The following is a 17505-nucleotide window of genomic DNA, read 5'->3' as shown; positions in this document are numbered from 1 at the left end:
CCCGACTCTCTATAAGAAAGGGGTCCTGTAGACTTTTTACAGGCTTGTTAAGCTGTTTTTCCACATAAAACGTAGAAAGGCTGACCAATAAGTCAGCACATACTTAAATGCCAGCTTCTTACCAGTCCTCTTTCCCAGAAGACAGCCAGAAAAACAGATAAAATGTGCATTCGTTACTGTCTGCCTGACCTGAATATTTATTTACCCTAGGTACACTGGCACTATTTCTAAAAAGAGCACTTCGCCCAACCAATCATCAATGAGAAAAGTGGGTTAATAGAGTAAGGTAATGAAAGCAAGTGAGACTTTCAAGAGACTCACATCAATGATCAACGCCTTTATTAATACTAGAAGATTTTGCCTTTTTCCTTAGCATCTGCATAAAAACACACAAAATAAGAGTAACCAACCACATGAACTCAAAGAAAGGCCATATGACCTCCAAGGTCCCACTGGAACTTGGTGAAATGGAACTTGAGCCTGGCATAGGGGTGTATCTTGTTCAAAGGAGAGCTAATAGAAAGGAATAGGAAAAGGGCCTATCTGTCTGCAAAGATGTGGAGATCCTACAAGACACTCCAGTGCATTTGGCCTGACTGTTGCAGGCCAGGGCAGGTGTGCGGGTGCAGGTGTGCATACTGCAAACAGCTAGGCAGACGTGAGATGTAGGGAATTTTCCTATTTCAGATTACAAAGCTGGAACAGAGGTGAGACAGACCACTGATGAGGGCTTCAACTATCCTAGCACCTACCAGAAAGCTCATTACCTAAAACAAAGCAGCTGACAAATGGGCTAGACTTGAGGACCGTACATTCTTTTAAATGTAGAGAAAAGATGGGTAGGCACTTACGACCTGTGACCCTAAAACGGGAGAAACTCAAGAGGGAATAGTCGGCTCTGCAAGATGAAATGAATCGTGACTAATCCCCGAGAAGTGGCAACAGGGACGGATCTAAAGGAGCTATTGTGTTTCTCATGACATTTTCTGTTTAGAAAAGGACGTGTACAAAGATAGAAGGAAGGGCACGGTACCAAGGACAAGCTGAGAAGAGTGACACATTTCTGTGAGAACTGTGCCCGACTTGAGCTGAGGCTTACAAAAAAATTGCTAAAGTTGGCAAGAAAAAAAAAAAACGGTGGTGGTAATTATTTTTAGTTATGATTAAAAAAGGCATGAGGCCCATTGCTTAGGGATCATGATAGCATGTTAACAGAAGACAGAGAAAGTAAGATGGCTCAAGTCTCGTTTCATGTCTAACCTCTCCATAAAAGCAAAATGGCTTTATAACCAGAAAGCTTTAAATCAGCATCATTGAAAGAGCCCTGGGCGGCTGGGCGCAGTGGTTCACGCCTGTAATCCTAGCACTCTGGGAGGCCTAGGCGGGCGGATCATGAGCTCAAGAGATCAAGACCATCCTGGCCAACATGGTGAAACCCCGTCCCTACTGAAAAAAAAAAAAAAAAAAATTAGCTGAGCATGGTGGCAGGCGCCTGTAGTTCCAGCTACTCAGGAGGCTGAGGCAGGAGAATCGCTTGAACCTGGGAGGTGGAGGTGGCAGTGGGCCAATATTGCGCCACTGCACTCCAGCCTGGTGAGAGCGAGACTCTGTCTCAAAAAAACAAACAAAACAAAACAAAACAAAAAGAGCCCTAGGCACTAAGGGCAGGGGCTGTGGTATGGCAATAAGAGTGGGTCCTCTCGGGCTCTTTCATCCAAATCTCCAGGCCCTGCAGGCTCACATCCCATGGCCCTGCACAAACCTCCAGAGAGGCAGAGCTAACATACTTAATCCCTGGGAAACCGCTGGAGACCAGGAGAGTTCCAAAAGATGCTTGTTAGCAAATGTCCCAATTTACCCAAGAGGGAAAGATACAGGTCCTCCTGTATGGGCTGGTAAGCCAGGCAAAAGTTTAGGCCATATAATAGTTTTTTAAGCCCTTCAAAAAGGAAGAGATGGGTTTTGAAAGTTGGCATGGGTTTGAGAGGAATAAGCAAGGCCAGTGACTTGACTGGCTTTCTCGCTTATAGGCTGCCTAAGGGGGCAGACTGGAGAAGGCTACAGTGTATCTTGAAGCCGATATACATCTTTATCTACTTAGACCCTTGACAACACAGGTGGCATGGTCACTGGGCTCAGGGATGCCTGAGAGTAGGCTTCGGCCATTCTGAGCACCTTATAGTCTTGAGCCCAGCACATTCTCTGAAGCCACCATGCCACCGCCACATAGTGTTCCCATGCAGAGTCACCTTCCTCACACCCTTTGGCTGGCTGTCTGTTCTTCAAGACTCCGCTCAAACAGCACCTCCCCTTGGAAACTTTCTCTTCTGCTGAGTATGATTTAGAAGTTTCTTATCCACGCTGGCCAAGCACCCTGTAAACTCGGCTGTCACTATCGCAGTGTGCTTTCCCTGGGCTGCAACTGACAGTTTCCTTATCTGCCTCTCCCAATGCCTGCAAGCACCCAAACGGGATTGTATTTCCAAAGCCCAGCACGGTGCCGGGCACAGAGGGGGCCCCTCAAGACATGATGATTGCTTGCATGAGTTTTGCTTAGAGGCTCAAAGTCAACCTGAAAGCGGTTATCTCTAATTGTGTTCTGTGTGTTTCTCCAAGTCTAGACTTTTATCAGTGACTTGGAAGAATAATATACTTTCAGAGACCATAACGTTGGGAGAAAAGGGTAAGTAGATGAGAGGCTCAAAGTTCAAGGTCTGATAATCTACAGACTGGTCATACAGCCTGAAAACATAGCTAACTTTTTTGTACAGGTTTATTATCTTGATTTTCCTGTGGTATGATAAAGGCATAGCTTTGTTTTTATTTTGTTCTTAGTTGAATACCAGAGACAGATCATCTGAGGCAATGCATCACAGATGAATATGTAGGTATTGATGGAAATACTGCATTAATGTACCATACTCACTGCAATTTTGCACGGTGCTTGGACTTATGCATTACTAATGAAGGACAATACATGAATATCTCATGTAATGTCACTGACCATATTATATATTATAATGTAATAATTCATTTATTATACATGTTCATCTATGTTTCTGAACTTTATGGACATGGCATTAAAAGATAAATGATAACCAACAATGAAATTTTAATAGAAGTAATCATTCTTCTTTGAGAATAAAAAGAAGTAATAAAGTTTTATATTAGGTCTCAAAAAAGGTCAACTAGATATCTACAGTATGAGGAACATCTGGCTTTATCCATCCATCCATCCATCCATCCATCCATCCATCCATCCATCCTGAGCGCTATATGCTAAATACTAAACTAATTAAATGAAAAATAAACACTGCCTCCCCTGAGCTTATATCCTACTGGAGGGAAATGAACCTAAGCAAGTAAACTAAATAGCTGCAACTGCCAATGAGGGCTATGAGTAAAATAAAATAATATGTGATGGAGACAGGAGACACTTTGGGATAAAGGGGTATGTAGACGTGTCTCCAGGGTTGCAGGAAGTTTATGTAAGGAAGAGCTGGGTGGCACTTGGCTGGCCGTCAGCTAGAAGTGAGTCAAGGATGTGCTGCAACTGTTAAAAAGTAACTGCAAGGCTGGGTCACATTAATAGAGGCAGAGTGGTGAGCAAAATCAAGAGCAGTGACAATCCTACTGCTTTGGTGGTGGTCGCACTGCTTCTAGACCACCTTCTGCAACTGTACATGCTATACTTTTTTTTTCTTTAATTGAGACAAAGTCTCGCTCGATCGCCCAGGAAGGAGTGCAGCGGTGCCATCTCGGCTCACTGCAAGCTCCGCCTCAGTGGTTCAAGCGATTCTCCTGCCTCAGCCTCCTGAGTAGCCGCGACTACAAGTGCGTGCCACCACACCCAGCTCATTTTTTTGTATTTTTATAGAGACAAGGTTTCACCGTGTTGGCCAGGATGGTCTCGAACTCCAGACCTCGTGATCCTCCCCGCCTCGGCCTCCCAAAGTGCTGGGATTACAGGTGTGAGCCACCGTGCCTGTGGCGTGATCCGTGGTTCATGGCAACCTCTGCCTCCCAAGTAGCTGGGATTACAGGCATGCGCTGCCAAATGCTATACTTTAAGAAAGTCATTGAGCAGATCCAGAAGAGGAGTCTAGAAACCACATCTTATGAGGCAAGGTTGAGAGAATTAGGGAAGCTTAGTTTGCAAAAGGAGCCACCAGGCAGTCATCTTTAACATATCTGATGATTCAAGGTGCTTAGAGAAGAACGAGTCTATTCTGTGTTATCCCAGGAATTCAAATCTGAACAACTGAGAAGAAGCATCGTGTAATTTAAAACAGGAGAGACATTTCTAATAGAATTCCAGCTGTGCAGAAATGGAATGGGCTCTTGAAGAAGTGAGCACCCCATCCTCAGAAGTATTCAAACAGGGATTGGGTAAACAGCTGTTTAAAAGACGTCCTTAAGGATATTTCTTTGGGAATAGAGGAGAACTGTGTTTCTTTGGAAGATTTTTTCATCTTGGAATGACAAATCATCTTTAAAATATTTGAGCCACAAGCAACAATAATGCCAAGTACTTTGGATCCTTCCTTCCTCCTAAGAGTTTCTGCTTCTTTGGAAGAGTGGTCTCTTGAAGATAAAAGGAACTGATCCATCTTAAATTTTTTTTTAAATTTTCATGATTTTAGGTTTGAATGCATGATTCATCTTTAGTCATGGGCTTCTCCTGTCACTGGGGCAGAGGCTGTCTTGCTGGGAGGCCTAAGCCTGAGCAGGAAGATGTGGACCTCCTGCCTTCCTGCCCTCAGTAACAGTGAGCTGATGGAGGGTGGGAATCCCTAAAGGCATATGCTGTGTGGTTAGAAGAAGTGACCTCCACTCACAAGGACTTCTGAGACCCAACATATGGGGATCAGGAACCATGTCAAGGCTAGTTCAGCATGTAACTAGAAACAATGGTACAATGCTTCTGCTCATCTTCCCTGCATTTGTGTGTGTGCGTGTGTATCTGCATGTGTGTAAGTAAAGCTCTCAACTTGCCACCTTACAGTATCAGGTGACCCACACCTTAAGTCTTGGGTCAAAGGCTCAGTTGTATCTAGGAGTTCTGGAGAACTTTCTCATAAGGCATAAGGCCTCTCCCTTTCTCTGGAATGTGGATTTATCACAGGCAGACAGGTGTTTCACTTTCTGTTCCAACGCCCTTTTAAGGCTATGTCTGCACAAAAAGACTTACTGAACTCTACAGTGTATACAGCCACTTTACTCAGTGTAATCATTTTATGATTGGGATTTGATAGTGTATCAATTCTGTCTCTACCTATATTTGGAATAGAAACTAAATCAAAACCCATTAAGATTAAGGTTTAAGGCAGTGGTAAACTTGAATCCCAGACCAACATGTTTTTCATCTATTTGCTTTGTGAAGAAAACACGTTTTTCAAAGTCCAGCGGAGAACATGGGATATAAGTTCAGTGAAACTCCCATACCTGAGCCACAGACAACAAAAACAAACAGTGCCAACAGCCATGGTCCCACAGGATATTTCTCCTCTTGCGGCCTCTAAAAGGGAATGGGAAAAAGTAAGATTAGGTTCATTGACTCAAGAAACTATATGAGTATCACTAGGCATTGTGCTAGGTGCTAGGGATTCTACTGTGAATGAGACAGACTTGATTTCAATCCCTCAGTGGACAGATAAATGGATGAATTCCATTAAAAGGATTGAGATAGGTTTGCAAAAATTCATCAATAACCTTATTAACATCCCTGTAACTCAGTGAACTATAACTGGGGACAGATATGGTATGAATACATAAACCAATATGGTGATTTAGGAACCAAAATGATATTAATAATAATTTTGCATCTGCTGAAGGTATGCTCCGTGCCAGGCACTATACTAGGCAGTCTGTATTCATTATTTCTGGCAAGTATTATTATTTCCATTTCGGAGTTGAGAAACTGAGGTTCAAAGTTTGTTAACTTGAGCAAGAGCTGGGATTCAAATTTAGGTCTGCCTCATTACAAAGACTGGGTGTTTTCCATGAACAGATTCGATATTTAGGTTCTGCATCTGTGAATTCCAAGCAGGATCAGAGATCACAGACATTTTCTCAAAACCTTTTACATACCCCCAAATTAGGAAGTCAGTACAGTGGAAATCCTTGGAACAATAGAAGCACCACAGCAATCGTAAATGGTTATGAGTGAAGCAGTATTTTGTAATAAAACTCCTAAGCCTTAATAAAGCTAGAAATTGGGATAGGTCTCTGAATTCTCTGGGAAGCAGAAGGTGACTGTCCAAACTGCATGAATGAAGCCCTACAGACCTCCTGCTTTTTTCAAACCAAAAGCACAGACAAAACACCTCCAGGTGCATGTGCAGGTGGGGCTTGGTCCTTAAACCCAAATCCATCAGAACAACAAATATTTTCTGACAGATGCATCAGAAAAGAAGTAAACTTCTCAGAATAGGAGACTGGAAAAAAAAAAAAAACAACCCAAATAACTCACTAATTATTTTCTGATTAGCTTGAAAAATAGGCTGCATTCAATACACATTAAAGAATTCACATGCAAAACACACAAAGAAAAACGTGTTGGTAGAGTGGAATGTTCACACGTATTGATTTGTGGTTGATATCATAAAACCCAATTCCAGATTTCAATTAAATGTTGTTGACATTTAAACATTATATTCAACATTGTAAAATACGGGCTAAAACGTATGTTCATATCCATACAAATATGACAGCTTGACATTCAGACTGAAGGTATGTAATAGTGTTTCAAAAAAAAATGAGTGGTGCTATCATCAAGGATGTAAGTTTTTGAAATGTTGAACAAATTTTAGTAATGTTTCCAACAAAAATTTCTTTAAAAAAGGATAATCTTCCTCTGATTTTCACTGCAGTTGCTTTCCTAGAAAATTTATCATATAGTAAAACTGCAAAATCTATGATGTGTTGTATTTAGATAGAAAATTAAGTTCTAGGCTAATGTAAATATAAACTGGCTTCTCATCTAAAAAAGGAATTTATTTTATCATAGATAAAGGCAACAGTTCTTTAGTTTTCAGCTTACCAAAGAGCCCTTCTATTTTGCCTCACTTGGGTCTACTTGTCACTTGTATGGCCATATACTTTTTCTTGATAACATGTGCCACAGTTTGTAGGTCTGTATTTAGTCCTGTGATAGTGTGTTTAATATCTGTCTCTCTATGAGACTGTAGACCCCACAAGGGCAGGGACTATGTCTTGTTCATGTAGTAATGTATAGAAATGCCTGGCACAGAAGTTAAACATAGGGGATAATAAACGTTCATTGAAAAACAAATAAACGTACAAGTTTCATTAAATAAGATTTCTTAGGTTAGGCAGAGTAAACGCAGGTTCTAGGAAGGATATTGTCTTTTTAGTAATACTTCCTAATTGGTGTAGGATTATCCCTGTATCTCTCCTACACAAGAAATATGGATTAAAGTGTCAACTGCAGGTAGACTGTGACTAAGGATTAAGACATTCACTTCTCTGTTCTTGACTAAGCCTGTATCTACCACCACTCACATGCCGGCAAGTCACACTGCAAAGGAATCAGTGGCTGCTCTTAATCAGATGAGGACAAAATCAGTCTTAAATAATTGCGTAAGGTAACTGTGCCATTTTTTGGCCCTTAAGGCCAGGCCAAGATCAGATCCGGTAAACAACATTCATAAAGCTACCTGAATGAACAAAGTGTGACATTCGCCCTTCCCACCCTCTTCCACCACCTACCCAGGAACTTGTCACAGTTGTCCAGAAACCTGTTCTGTTGCTGTTGTGCCACTAATGCTATATAAAAAGATTCATTTTATCTCTATTTCCAGTAAAGCTAATAAGTGAATTCAGGAGCCTGTAATGAATTATTTGCCCAGGATAGATACCAAACAGAGTCCTTTATTTTTCATATGCAGAAAAAACAGATGATCAGCATGTAGAGCTTGGAGCATATAACACAAAAACCTTTTGGATGACATTCTCGAGGGAATCAACATTATTTGGGGACTTTGGCTGATCAGAGTACCTATATATCTTTTTTTGACAGCTTTGGGTGACCGCTTTTTAGAAGGGGTGCCCAGCACAATCCCATTGGGACAATTCACATAAACCTGACTCTATGGCTGGAAAAGGTGGGGAAAACTAGTAGCAGTTCTGCAAATGACATGGTTTATTCCAAACATGAGTTTGCTACTTCTTGAGGCTCCAAAAATGTCAGGGAATGGCTTTCCCTGTGATTAAGATACCAGTAGAGTAACTCAGAACTCTGAAATTTAAATTCTCCCTTCATTCTGGAGAAGTTACTACTGTATAATCACAAAATGATTATTCCAATTCTCTGTTTTTCTTTCTTTCTTTCTTTTTTTTTTTGACGGAGTCTTGCCCTGTCACCCAGGCTGGAGTACGGTGGCACGATCTCGGCTAACTGCAACCTCTGCCTCCCGGGTTCAAGCGACTCTCATGCCTCAGCCTCCCGAGTAGCTGGGATTACAGGCACCTGCTACCATGCCTGGCTAATTTTTGTATTTTTAGTAGGGACGGGGTTGCACCATGTTGGCCAGGCTGGTTTTGAACTCCTGACCTCAGGTGATCCGTCCGCCTCGGCCTCCCAAAGTGCTGGGATTACAGGCATGAGCCATCGTGCCCGGCCTTGTTTCTTGGATTAGTCTGCTATCTGGGAGAATAATATTAATTTATCCATAAGCTATTAGCTAATAATAAAATACTGAATCATCTGCATACAATTAAAGAAGTTTATTTCTGAATAATTAGTCTGAATTTTCAGTTGGAATCTATACATATGTTCCCGTTTAATGAATTTCATCCTGAATAGTGATCTTTTGCAAGTTACTTTTAACAAAGTATAATCATATTTGACTTGTAATTAAGAAAATGAGATTTAGGATTTATCAAGTTTCTCTTTGAAAGAAAATTTCATTTTTCTATTGGATAATAATCTATTTACAATAAAGTTAACCAAAATTCCCCCAACCAATGCAAAGCAAACATTGATTGTGACTTGGTCTGGAAACCTTTCATTACAAATTTAGCCAGGTCATTTAAAAACTCTTATAGGTGCAAGGCACTATGAGAGTTTCTTGGCGGCCATCCCATGACATATTAGAGCATATTAAAATGAACTCACACTGAACATTAAATATAATTTAAGTGTAGCTCTGAACATTGAGTTGAATGGCAGGTGACTGGTACCTTTTCCAGGTATTTAAACAGTGTTTTCCCAATTTTTCCATTTTCTTCTTTTATTTTGGAGCCAATAATTTTTGTTTGGGTCCCAAACGTTTTCTAGTCTTTTGGAAGAACTTGAGGTGGCAGACACTGAGTCTACAGAACCTAATGGATAAAACAGCCTTAGAAATTAGTTCTTGTTTTCTTCTTATTTTTGTAATCAGATAAGCTGTCAACTGAGATCTGACAACTGAACTCTGTTTTTTTAGTTCATGAAAAAGAGCCACGTGACTAGTTATTTTTCACCGTGTCAGTTAGCAGGTCTGATCCCTTGAGAAGGAAGAATTGATCTCTTAGGGATATAAAACCCTGCATGCCTTAACATCAATTATAAGTTGCTTCTCAATGTCAACCTGGGCAGCCATTTTTTTTTCCTCAGTAAAAATAGGGAAAACATAAATCAATGTAACAAAATGGTTCCAATTTGATGGCATCTTGACATTTGCTGCCCTAATCACAACTAAGTGATCTAATTCCTAAATGAGAGAATTTTAAGGATTACTTAGGTCTAGAGTTGTGTATAAAGCTCTAAGTAGAGTTGAGTTTGATCCTAGAGTTTCTCTACCATAATACTGCTTGGTTTTGCAAGAATTCTGGTGTGGTGATTACAGATCTAGCTTTTTGCTTAGTTAATCAAACCAGTATAGTTTCTTCGGCTAAAAGGAATTGATTCATCAAATCTGCAAGCTTTCCCAGCCAAACTCCAAGCTTCAGCTGGATTTCCACTTAACTGTATGGGGTAACAGATCCCAGGCGCCTTTGCTCATATACTTGGAGACCAACTTCGCCAAACTACCCATGCGACTCATGCCTCTGAATGTCCAAAGTCACAGGCCTTGCATTTTCTGTTGAAGATAATCTGCTTTGCTAAAAGAAACTCCTGAGTGTAACGCACAGGTTTTACTTAAAAGTCCAGTTACAAACCTTCAATTTACAGTTCTAGGGACACCGAACGCCTGACAATAAACTGGTCTCTAAAGTTATACCATCAGAATGAGTCTGAATTCACCGAGTGGAAGGAATAGTAATGCTGCCCTTAGACTTTAGCCTAGGGGCTGAGGGAGGTTTCACTGGAAGACAGGTAAAAGAGAAAAAGGAGGCTGGAGAGAATATGGGTCCAAATCTCACTCCCCATTTTGTGCCCTTTCAACATCTCCATGGAAACCCTAACAAAGGGTCTGGAAAGAAACCTGATCCTGGTGCAAGTCTGTTGGGGAGGGAAAGCAGGAGTGGAGTCTGGGAGGAGGAGATGAAAAGTGGCCTCCATTTAACCATTGATTCATTCATTCAGTCATTCAACAAACGGTCGAGAACATACTAGGTTCCAGGCTCTGTGTCACGCAGTTGACTTAACTGGCCCCTAAGGATGAGGCTTTCCATCTTTCCCTGGGACAAGGCTCAGCTGTCTCCTGGCGGGGAGGAGGGCTCCTCTGCACCTCCCTGGTAGCCAAGCGGCCACTCCCAGAGGGGCCACGACCAACCAGGGCCCTCTCCGCCCACGAGGACGCCAAGCGGACCGCGCCGCCCTGAGCCCAGCTCTCAGCCCACACTCTGCAGGACCCCGCAGAAGGGGCGGGCCGGGAGCAGAGAGGCCGGACCCTGCGCCGCTTCCCGCCCGGCCCCGCCCCCACCCCGCCGGGCTGCCCGGCTCGGCCCGGCGGGCGCCGACCCCGCCTTACCAGGGTTTTGGCTACGTTCCCCCTCTGGGTGATGTTTTTGCTGTGCTTCTCGTTAGCCATCCGGATCCGCTGTTTGGCCACCATGGCTTGGGCGCTCTGAAATGCTCCCACCTACAAGGATCCCCCACGTTAGCTCCTGCGACAGGGCTGAGCGCGTCCCGCCGAGGCCCCCGCGGCCCACCCGGGCGCTGCAGGTGGCAAGGCGCGGCCCGGAGCCACGCGCACCCCGCTCCCCGAGCCCCGGCGAGCCGGCTCCAGAGAGAGGCCGCAGCCCGGACGGAAGTAATCTCTCATCTCAGGAAACCCTCTCCGACTTCCTCGCCATCCTTCCGGTCCCCGCAACTACCTACCCCGCGCGGCCACCGAGGCAGGCGCGGCCGCGCGTCCTCCCGCGCCGACGGGCCGGAGCGCAGCGCGCAGAGCTGGGGCCCTGCAGTGTCGCGGTCCTGCAGCCGAACGCTGCGGGGCCGAAGGTTCGGGCGACCAAGGCGTTTGTGAGCGCGTAGGGGACAGGGGCGCGGCCCCTCCTGAGTTTGTCGGCGGGGGACCCACCCCAGGCCCGGGGAAGGGATGGGAGCGGCCGCACTTCAGGCCAGGCCGCGCGGTCTCCCCTGCACCGCCGCCCCCTGGACGAGGGCTGGACTCAAGGCGGTGGTCAGGGACTTCAGAACACAAGTAGAACCAGGCCAGGGCAGGGCCCGCGCTGCCCGGGTATGGCCCACCAAACGAACGTTCTCTTTAAGGGTCTGGGGAGGGGCCCCGCGCTGGGGGACCCCACTGCAGAACTTTTCGTGAGGGCTGCAAGGAGGGCTGCTTTGTAAAATAGAGGAGACATGAAGCGGGATCCTCAGAGGGTTGGGGATGGCGCCGTGAGGATGGAGTTGGGACAGGCCTTTTTGCTTTGGTGGTTGTAGGGGTTACATTGGAAGATGGGCCAGCGGCAGAGCGGAGCATGCAGGAAAGAGGAAAAGGCCTTGGACCTGCAGCCCAGGTCGGATTTGGTGGTTACTGTCTAAATCTGAAGCTTTGGCCTGCCTTGACTCCCCACCCACCCAGGGCAGCTTGGACCTCTCTCTAGCCACCCTTGTCCCGAGGGGTCTGAGTGTCTCCCAGAATAAACCGGGCATTTTCTGCAGTGGAAGGATAACAATGGGAGCGTTTACGCGCCTCCCAGACACTGGTATTAGGGCCCAAGAGCTCTACAGGTTGCCTAGGGAGGTAGGGGTGGAAGGGGTTCAGTTCCTCACTTTTCCATATACTGAACACATTGGAGTTAGCTCTTCGAAGCTCAGAATAGTGGAGGAGAAGAGGAGACATTCAGCCTGGGCGATCTGGGGCAGTGGAAAGTGGGGATACAGGGTCGGGGTGAAGGCAAGCGGCAGCACCCCCAGCATGGGGAAGAAGAGCTGTGGCCTGAGGCTGGCTCTGGCCTCTGCATCTCTAGGCCTTCTCTTGCAGCGGGTGGGTGGCTGGGTTTCCAGGGAATTTTGTATGAGTAAAATTTTCCCATGTCATTGGAGAGTTAGGGAGAGCTCCTCTCTTTCGGGGCCTTTTTTCCAAGCAGGTCCTCCTCACCCCGCTACAGGCTTCTTATCACTCAGGCTTCAATAAAGGCCATTCTGGGGGCTGCTTGCTGTAACCTAGAAGACAGAATTACCTAGGATCATTAGTAGGGTCATTTTTTTTTCCTACTCTGCAGGCCAATTAATTTGAAACAACCTTCCATGGCCTTTTAACTGTTAGCATCACCACCGTAGTAACAGGCCCATAAACCCAGTCTGCCCCGCTCTAGTCCCATGTTTTTAATAACTGCTGGCTCTTTTTTAAGGGGTTGGGTGGGGGGATTCCTACCTCAGTGATCCCTGCTGAGCCTGGCTGTTGTCTGTGGTCCAGAAGGTTCCTTTACCTGACTCACTCCTCTCAGATCACGTCCAAATGCCAGGGCAGGAGACCGACCTGGGTCCTCACCAGGTAAGTAGAGGCCTAGCTCTGAGCGACATTAAGGAAAAGATACAGAGACTGTTTTCTCTTTGGGTCTCCACATTCACTGAGTACAGTTAAGAAGTGTTCTTAACTGAGCTTTTGGGGAAAATTTTTCTTTACCCTTGACTACTTTTTCCTGCTATGCTTCACTTTTCCGTCATTTTAAATTAGTTTGTTTTAATTATGAATAGACTGCATACACACAGCAAATAGTCAAACAGAAATAGGATAGAAAATGAAAAGTAAAGGTCTCTCTTTCCTTGCCACCCTGCCCAAAAAGTTCCCACAGTTCCAAGGTTGCCCTTCCAGTGCTTTCTATACACATACAAGACTATTTGTATATTCCCTTATAAAAAAATGGAATAGTAGTAAGCAAATTGTCCTGCCACATACTCTTCTAATTTAATGTATCAACATTATCATATCACTTATATATGATCTTTCTTGTAGTTGTGTTACATCTCATAGTATGATTATACAGTAATATATTGAACTGGTATAACCATGGATGATTATTTCCAGTTTTTTTGTGTGGTTGCCAACAATGCTTCAGTGAATATCCCTGTACATAGATCAGTATGTACTTGTGCAGGTACATCTGTGTGTGCTATTGTGAAATATATATTTGATTGTAGTCCCTATTTCCTGACCTAAAGCTCTTAAATTCCTTGGAATTTCCAGAGTGATGAAAATACCTTTTGTATGCTAATAAGATGGTTGGTGACTTGGAGCCCCCAGATAGCTTCAGGATGGGGGCTGGTCACCAGAAAGATCAAGGCAGGATTAGAAGGTTGGGACTTTTAGTCCCACCCCCTCCCCCCAAACCTCCACAGAGAGGAGAGGAACTGAAGGTTAAGTTGAACACCAATGACCAATGATGTTATCAATCAGACATATGCAATGAAGCCTGTATAAAAGCCCAGAGGACAGGGTTTGTTGAGTTCTGGAGAGCAGAACATCAGGTTCCTAGACGGTGGCGTGCCCAGAGAGGATATGGAAGTGCCACAGCCCTTCCCATATTTCTTGCCCTGTGCATCTCTTCCATCTCGCTGTTCATCTATATGCTTTGTAATATCCTTGGTCATAAATGGGCAAACAGAAGTAAAGTGTTTCACTGAGTCTGTGATCCACTCTAGCAAATTAATCCAAACAAGGAGTGGGTCGTGGGAATTCCAGTTTATAGCTGGGCAGTCAGAGGTACAGGAGACAACCTACTACCTGGGATTGGCATCTGAAACGGGGGGCGGTCTCATAGGATCAAACCCTGAGCCCCTGCTATTTCCAGGTACATAGTGCCAGAATTGAATTGAATTACAGGATACCCAGCTGGCGTCTGTTGCAGAATTGCTTGGTGTATGGGGAAACATCCCCCACACATCTGGTGTTAAAAGTGTGCTGGCTGTGTGAGAGTGGGAGACAACACTTTGGTTTCTCCTATATCGCAATACTGGAATTAGATTCCTGGATGTGAAATTGCTGCAACTTTTTATGTCCTTGGTTGGATGAAGAAGCCTCGTGCTGTGACCTCCACTTTACCTACTCACACCCCTGCTTTTGTCCTCTGCAGTCAGGCCAGCTCCTCTGCAGGACTCAGTCCTGTTTATTGCCTTGAGGGTCACCATCATGGACCAAGCAGTTTCCCAGCGTGGATCCTGGCCCTTCCTATACTCAGCCTCCAAACCCTTCTGTGGGGAGCTGGGGCTAAAGTCTATAAGCTGTGTTCCTGAGTCACTACTAGACTAGGAAGGAGCAAAGCATGGAGTCGTCTTGCTCTTTCGAGGACTCAGGAGGGGAAAATGGCAACTTGGTTAAGGAGAAGTTCCTCTGAGTTCATCTATGATGGCAGCACGGAGTTTTGTGATATGCCACTAGCATGCAGTGCTCAACCACAACTTTTAAAATTGTTATGGGCAAAGTACCAGGAAACTGCTAACTGGTTAAAATTTAATTTTGGCTGGTAAAATTTTCAGCCTTTATTTTTTTATTTTTGTTTTTGACAGAGTCTCACTCTGTCGCCCAGGCTGGAGTACAGTGGTATAATCTTGGCTCACTGTAACCTCTGCCTCCCGGGTTCAAGCAATCCTCCTGCCTCAGCCTGCTGAGTAACTGGGACTACAGGCGTGCACCACCATGCCCAGCTAATCTTTATATTTTTAGCAGAGACGAGGGTTCACCATATTGGCCAGGGTGGTCTCAAACTCCTGTCCTCAAGTGATCTGCCCACCTAAGCCTCGCAAAATGCAGGGATTACAAGTGTGAGCCACCATGCCCAGCCAGTTTTCAGCCTGTAGAGCAAGAATTCCTAACAAGCCTATGCCCATTAATCATGAATGTGCCCCACTCAGGGCACTGGATGTGTGGCTGTACAGACTGAGTTTTACCCATCTTTATAAATGACGCTACACTATTAAACTGTGATGCACTGGACATCTCTCATTTTTCTGTGGCTGACCAGCATGCAAACATTCTTTATATTTAGGGCACTCCATCACTGTGAGAGTCTTAGGACCTTCTTTCCCACCATGAAGCATAAGGGGGCCAGATACTTGGTCTCCCAACCCCTCACAGCTAGGGTGGCTTGTGATCTGGCCAATGAGATTCTCCTTTTGGGAACTGTGAATCTTGATCAAATGGTGCAAAGACAGAGACACGTTAAACTTCATCTTCGTGGTCGGGTTTCTAGAGACTGGTAGTACCTAGCAGTCACGGTGGAACCAGTGATGGTATCCTTCTTATTCCATGGTACCTGAAATCCTTACAATAAATTCTTCCACTTCAATCAACCAGGGTGAGTTTGTCTTATTTACAGCCAAGAACTCTGACTCATGTACATGAAAACAAACAAAAAACCAGAATGTCTTCCTTTGTCATTTCCCCTTCCAGATCTGGAGTGACTGTCATGTCACTTGAAGCTTTCACACATTGTTAGCTAGTGGCCTCTCTTCACCTTATCTCACTAAGGGGAACTGAGTATAGAGGCCTTGGTGACAGGTGCTGTGGGTGGCTGGTCTCAATTATGGATGGGAGTGGTTGACAGGCACACCCTGTGTAAATAAAACCAGCAGATCACCGACACTTCAAATGAATGCTTTCTTCTTTTTCCAAACCATTTTCAGTACTGCTAGAGAAGAGGAAAATTTGGCAAATCTCAAATCATCTCCTTTTGTACATGTTATTTACATTCTGGTGGAAATGTTCATGAAGATGTCTCAATAGTGGGCAGAGAAAAACAAGAAAGCTGACAGCAAATGTTATCTGCCACATGCATTGGAGTCAACTCAATGCACTAGATTATGATTTTATGGAATCGTTATGTTGTAACTGGAAGGAGACCCAGAGAGTCATTTATTCATTTGTTTAGTGTTTATTGAGTGTCTGCTATATACCAGACACTATTTTAGACGCTGAGAATTCAATGGTTGCTAGAAGAGTTTCTGCTTTAGAGAGCTCTTAAGTTTTGTGGACAGGACAAGTAAATGTTGTGAGATTGTCCAAATTTCACAAATGAGTAAAAGCCTCAGAATTGCAAAGGGAATTGTAGCAGACCTAAAAGCAGAATTGTGGCCTCCTGACTTCTCATTTTTCCCAAAAGAAGCTTTACTAGCTAAACTTGAATGGGAGCCAGGGTAACAGGGCACCCTCATGGCTGAGCTTTGGAGCAGCTTATACAAGCACAGGAAATAAATCTCCTATCTCTCTCTCTCTCTCTCTCTCTCAGCTTACACATGCACAGAAAATAAATCTCCTCTCTCTGTCTCTCTCTGTCTCTCTCTCTCTCTCTTTCTCCCTCACCCCATATCCCCTGCACCCGCACCCCCCACCCCCAAACACACACACTGCAGAACAAAGATAAACTATGTTTCAGATCTCAAAGGCTTGAACTTTGGTCCACAAAGTGGTGGCACAAGACAGACTTTATGCATTATGATAGCTATGTAATTCCTTGACCCTGGAGGTGATCAGATTAAGTTTTAAAATGCAAGATGTGATCACCCATCTTAAGTCTGTAATTGCCTGGCCACATCTGTTATTAATAGCAGTAAAACCATTATATCCCGAAGGGAAAAAAAACACACCCTGCTACAGTACTTTCCCTAATGACCTCCCGTGGCGATTCACTCACAACTGAAGAGAAGAGGGATGCTTCCACATGTTTGAGCCCAAGCTGTGGCCATGTGCCTGCTAAAATTTCATGTTATTTCAGGATAAAGCCACTTTGTTTCTGTTCAATCAGGTGCATGTTTTTAATGACTGGAAGAGTTTCTTGGTAGGGCAGGTATAACACCAGTAATCATATCTAGCATTTCCTAAACACCTACTGAGGGCCAGACACTTCTCCTGTACTTTCTCACTTCTTACCACAGCCCTATAAATGTACATGCATTGTGGAAACAGACACATCTTCCTGACTCTTCCACTTGTTAGTCTGATGATAAAAGTTTTCTTCCTGTCCAGGTGTGGTGGCTCACCTGTAACTCCAGTGATTTGGGAGGCTGAAGCAGGAGGATCTTTGAGGCCAGAGTTCGAGAACAGCCTGTACAACATAATGAGACCCTGTCTGTACACAAAATTTAAAAAAATTAGCCAGGCATGGTGGTACATG

The 17505-nt window shown here is 44.4% G+C and overlaps 1 protein-coding gene across 4 annotated transcripts in view; it reads right to left on the bottom strand.

Moving 5' to 3' along the window:
* SERP2 (stress associated endoplasmic reticulum protein family member 2) overlaps positions 1 to 17505 on the bottom strand; it is a 233325-nt gene that overhangs the window by 12259 nt on the left and 203561 nt on the right. For 2 of the 4 annotated variants that reach the window (XM_050766249.1, XM_050766250.1), the window contains exons 2-4: positions 11270 to 11325; positions 10920 to 11030; positions 5446 to 5518 (exon numbers count right to left, since the gene is read on the bottom strand). In XM_050766249.1, coding sequence (XP_050622206.1) covers positions 5446 to 5518; positions 10920 to 11003 — 157 coding nt within the window. In that variant the 5' untranslated portion in view covers positions 11004 to 11030; positions 11270 to 11325. Of the gene's footprint in view, positions 1 to 5445; positions 5519 to 10919; positions 14127 to 17505 lie in introns of those variants that run through there. The other 2 variants (XM_050766248.1, XM_050766247.1) reach the window with 2 other exon arrangements.

Source organism: Macaca thibetana, chromosome 17, assembly GCF_024542745.1.
Source record: "Macaca thibetana thibetana isolate TM-01 chromosome 17, ASM2454274v1, whole genome shotgun sequence".
NCBI lineage: Eukaryota > Metazoa > Chordata > Mammalia > Primates > Cercopithecidae > Macaca > Macaca thibetana.
This window is presented reverse-complemented; position numbering and strand designations above follow the sequence as displayed.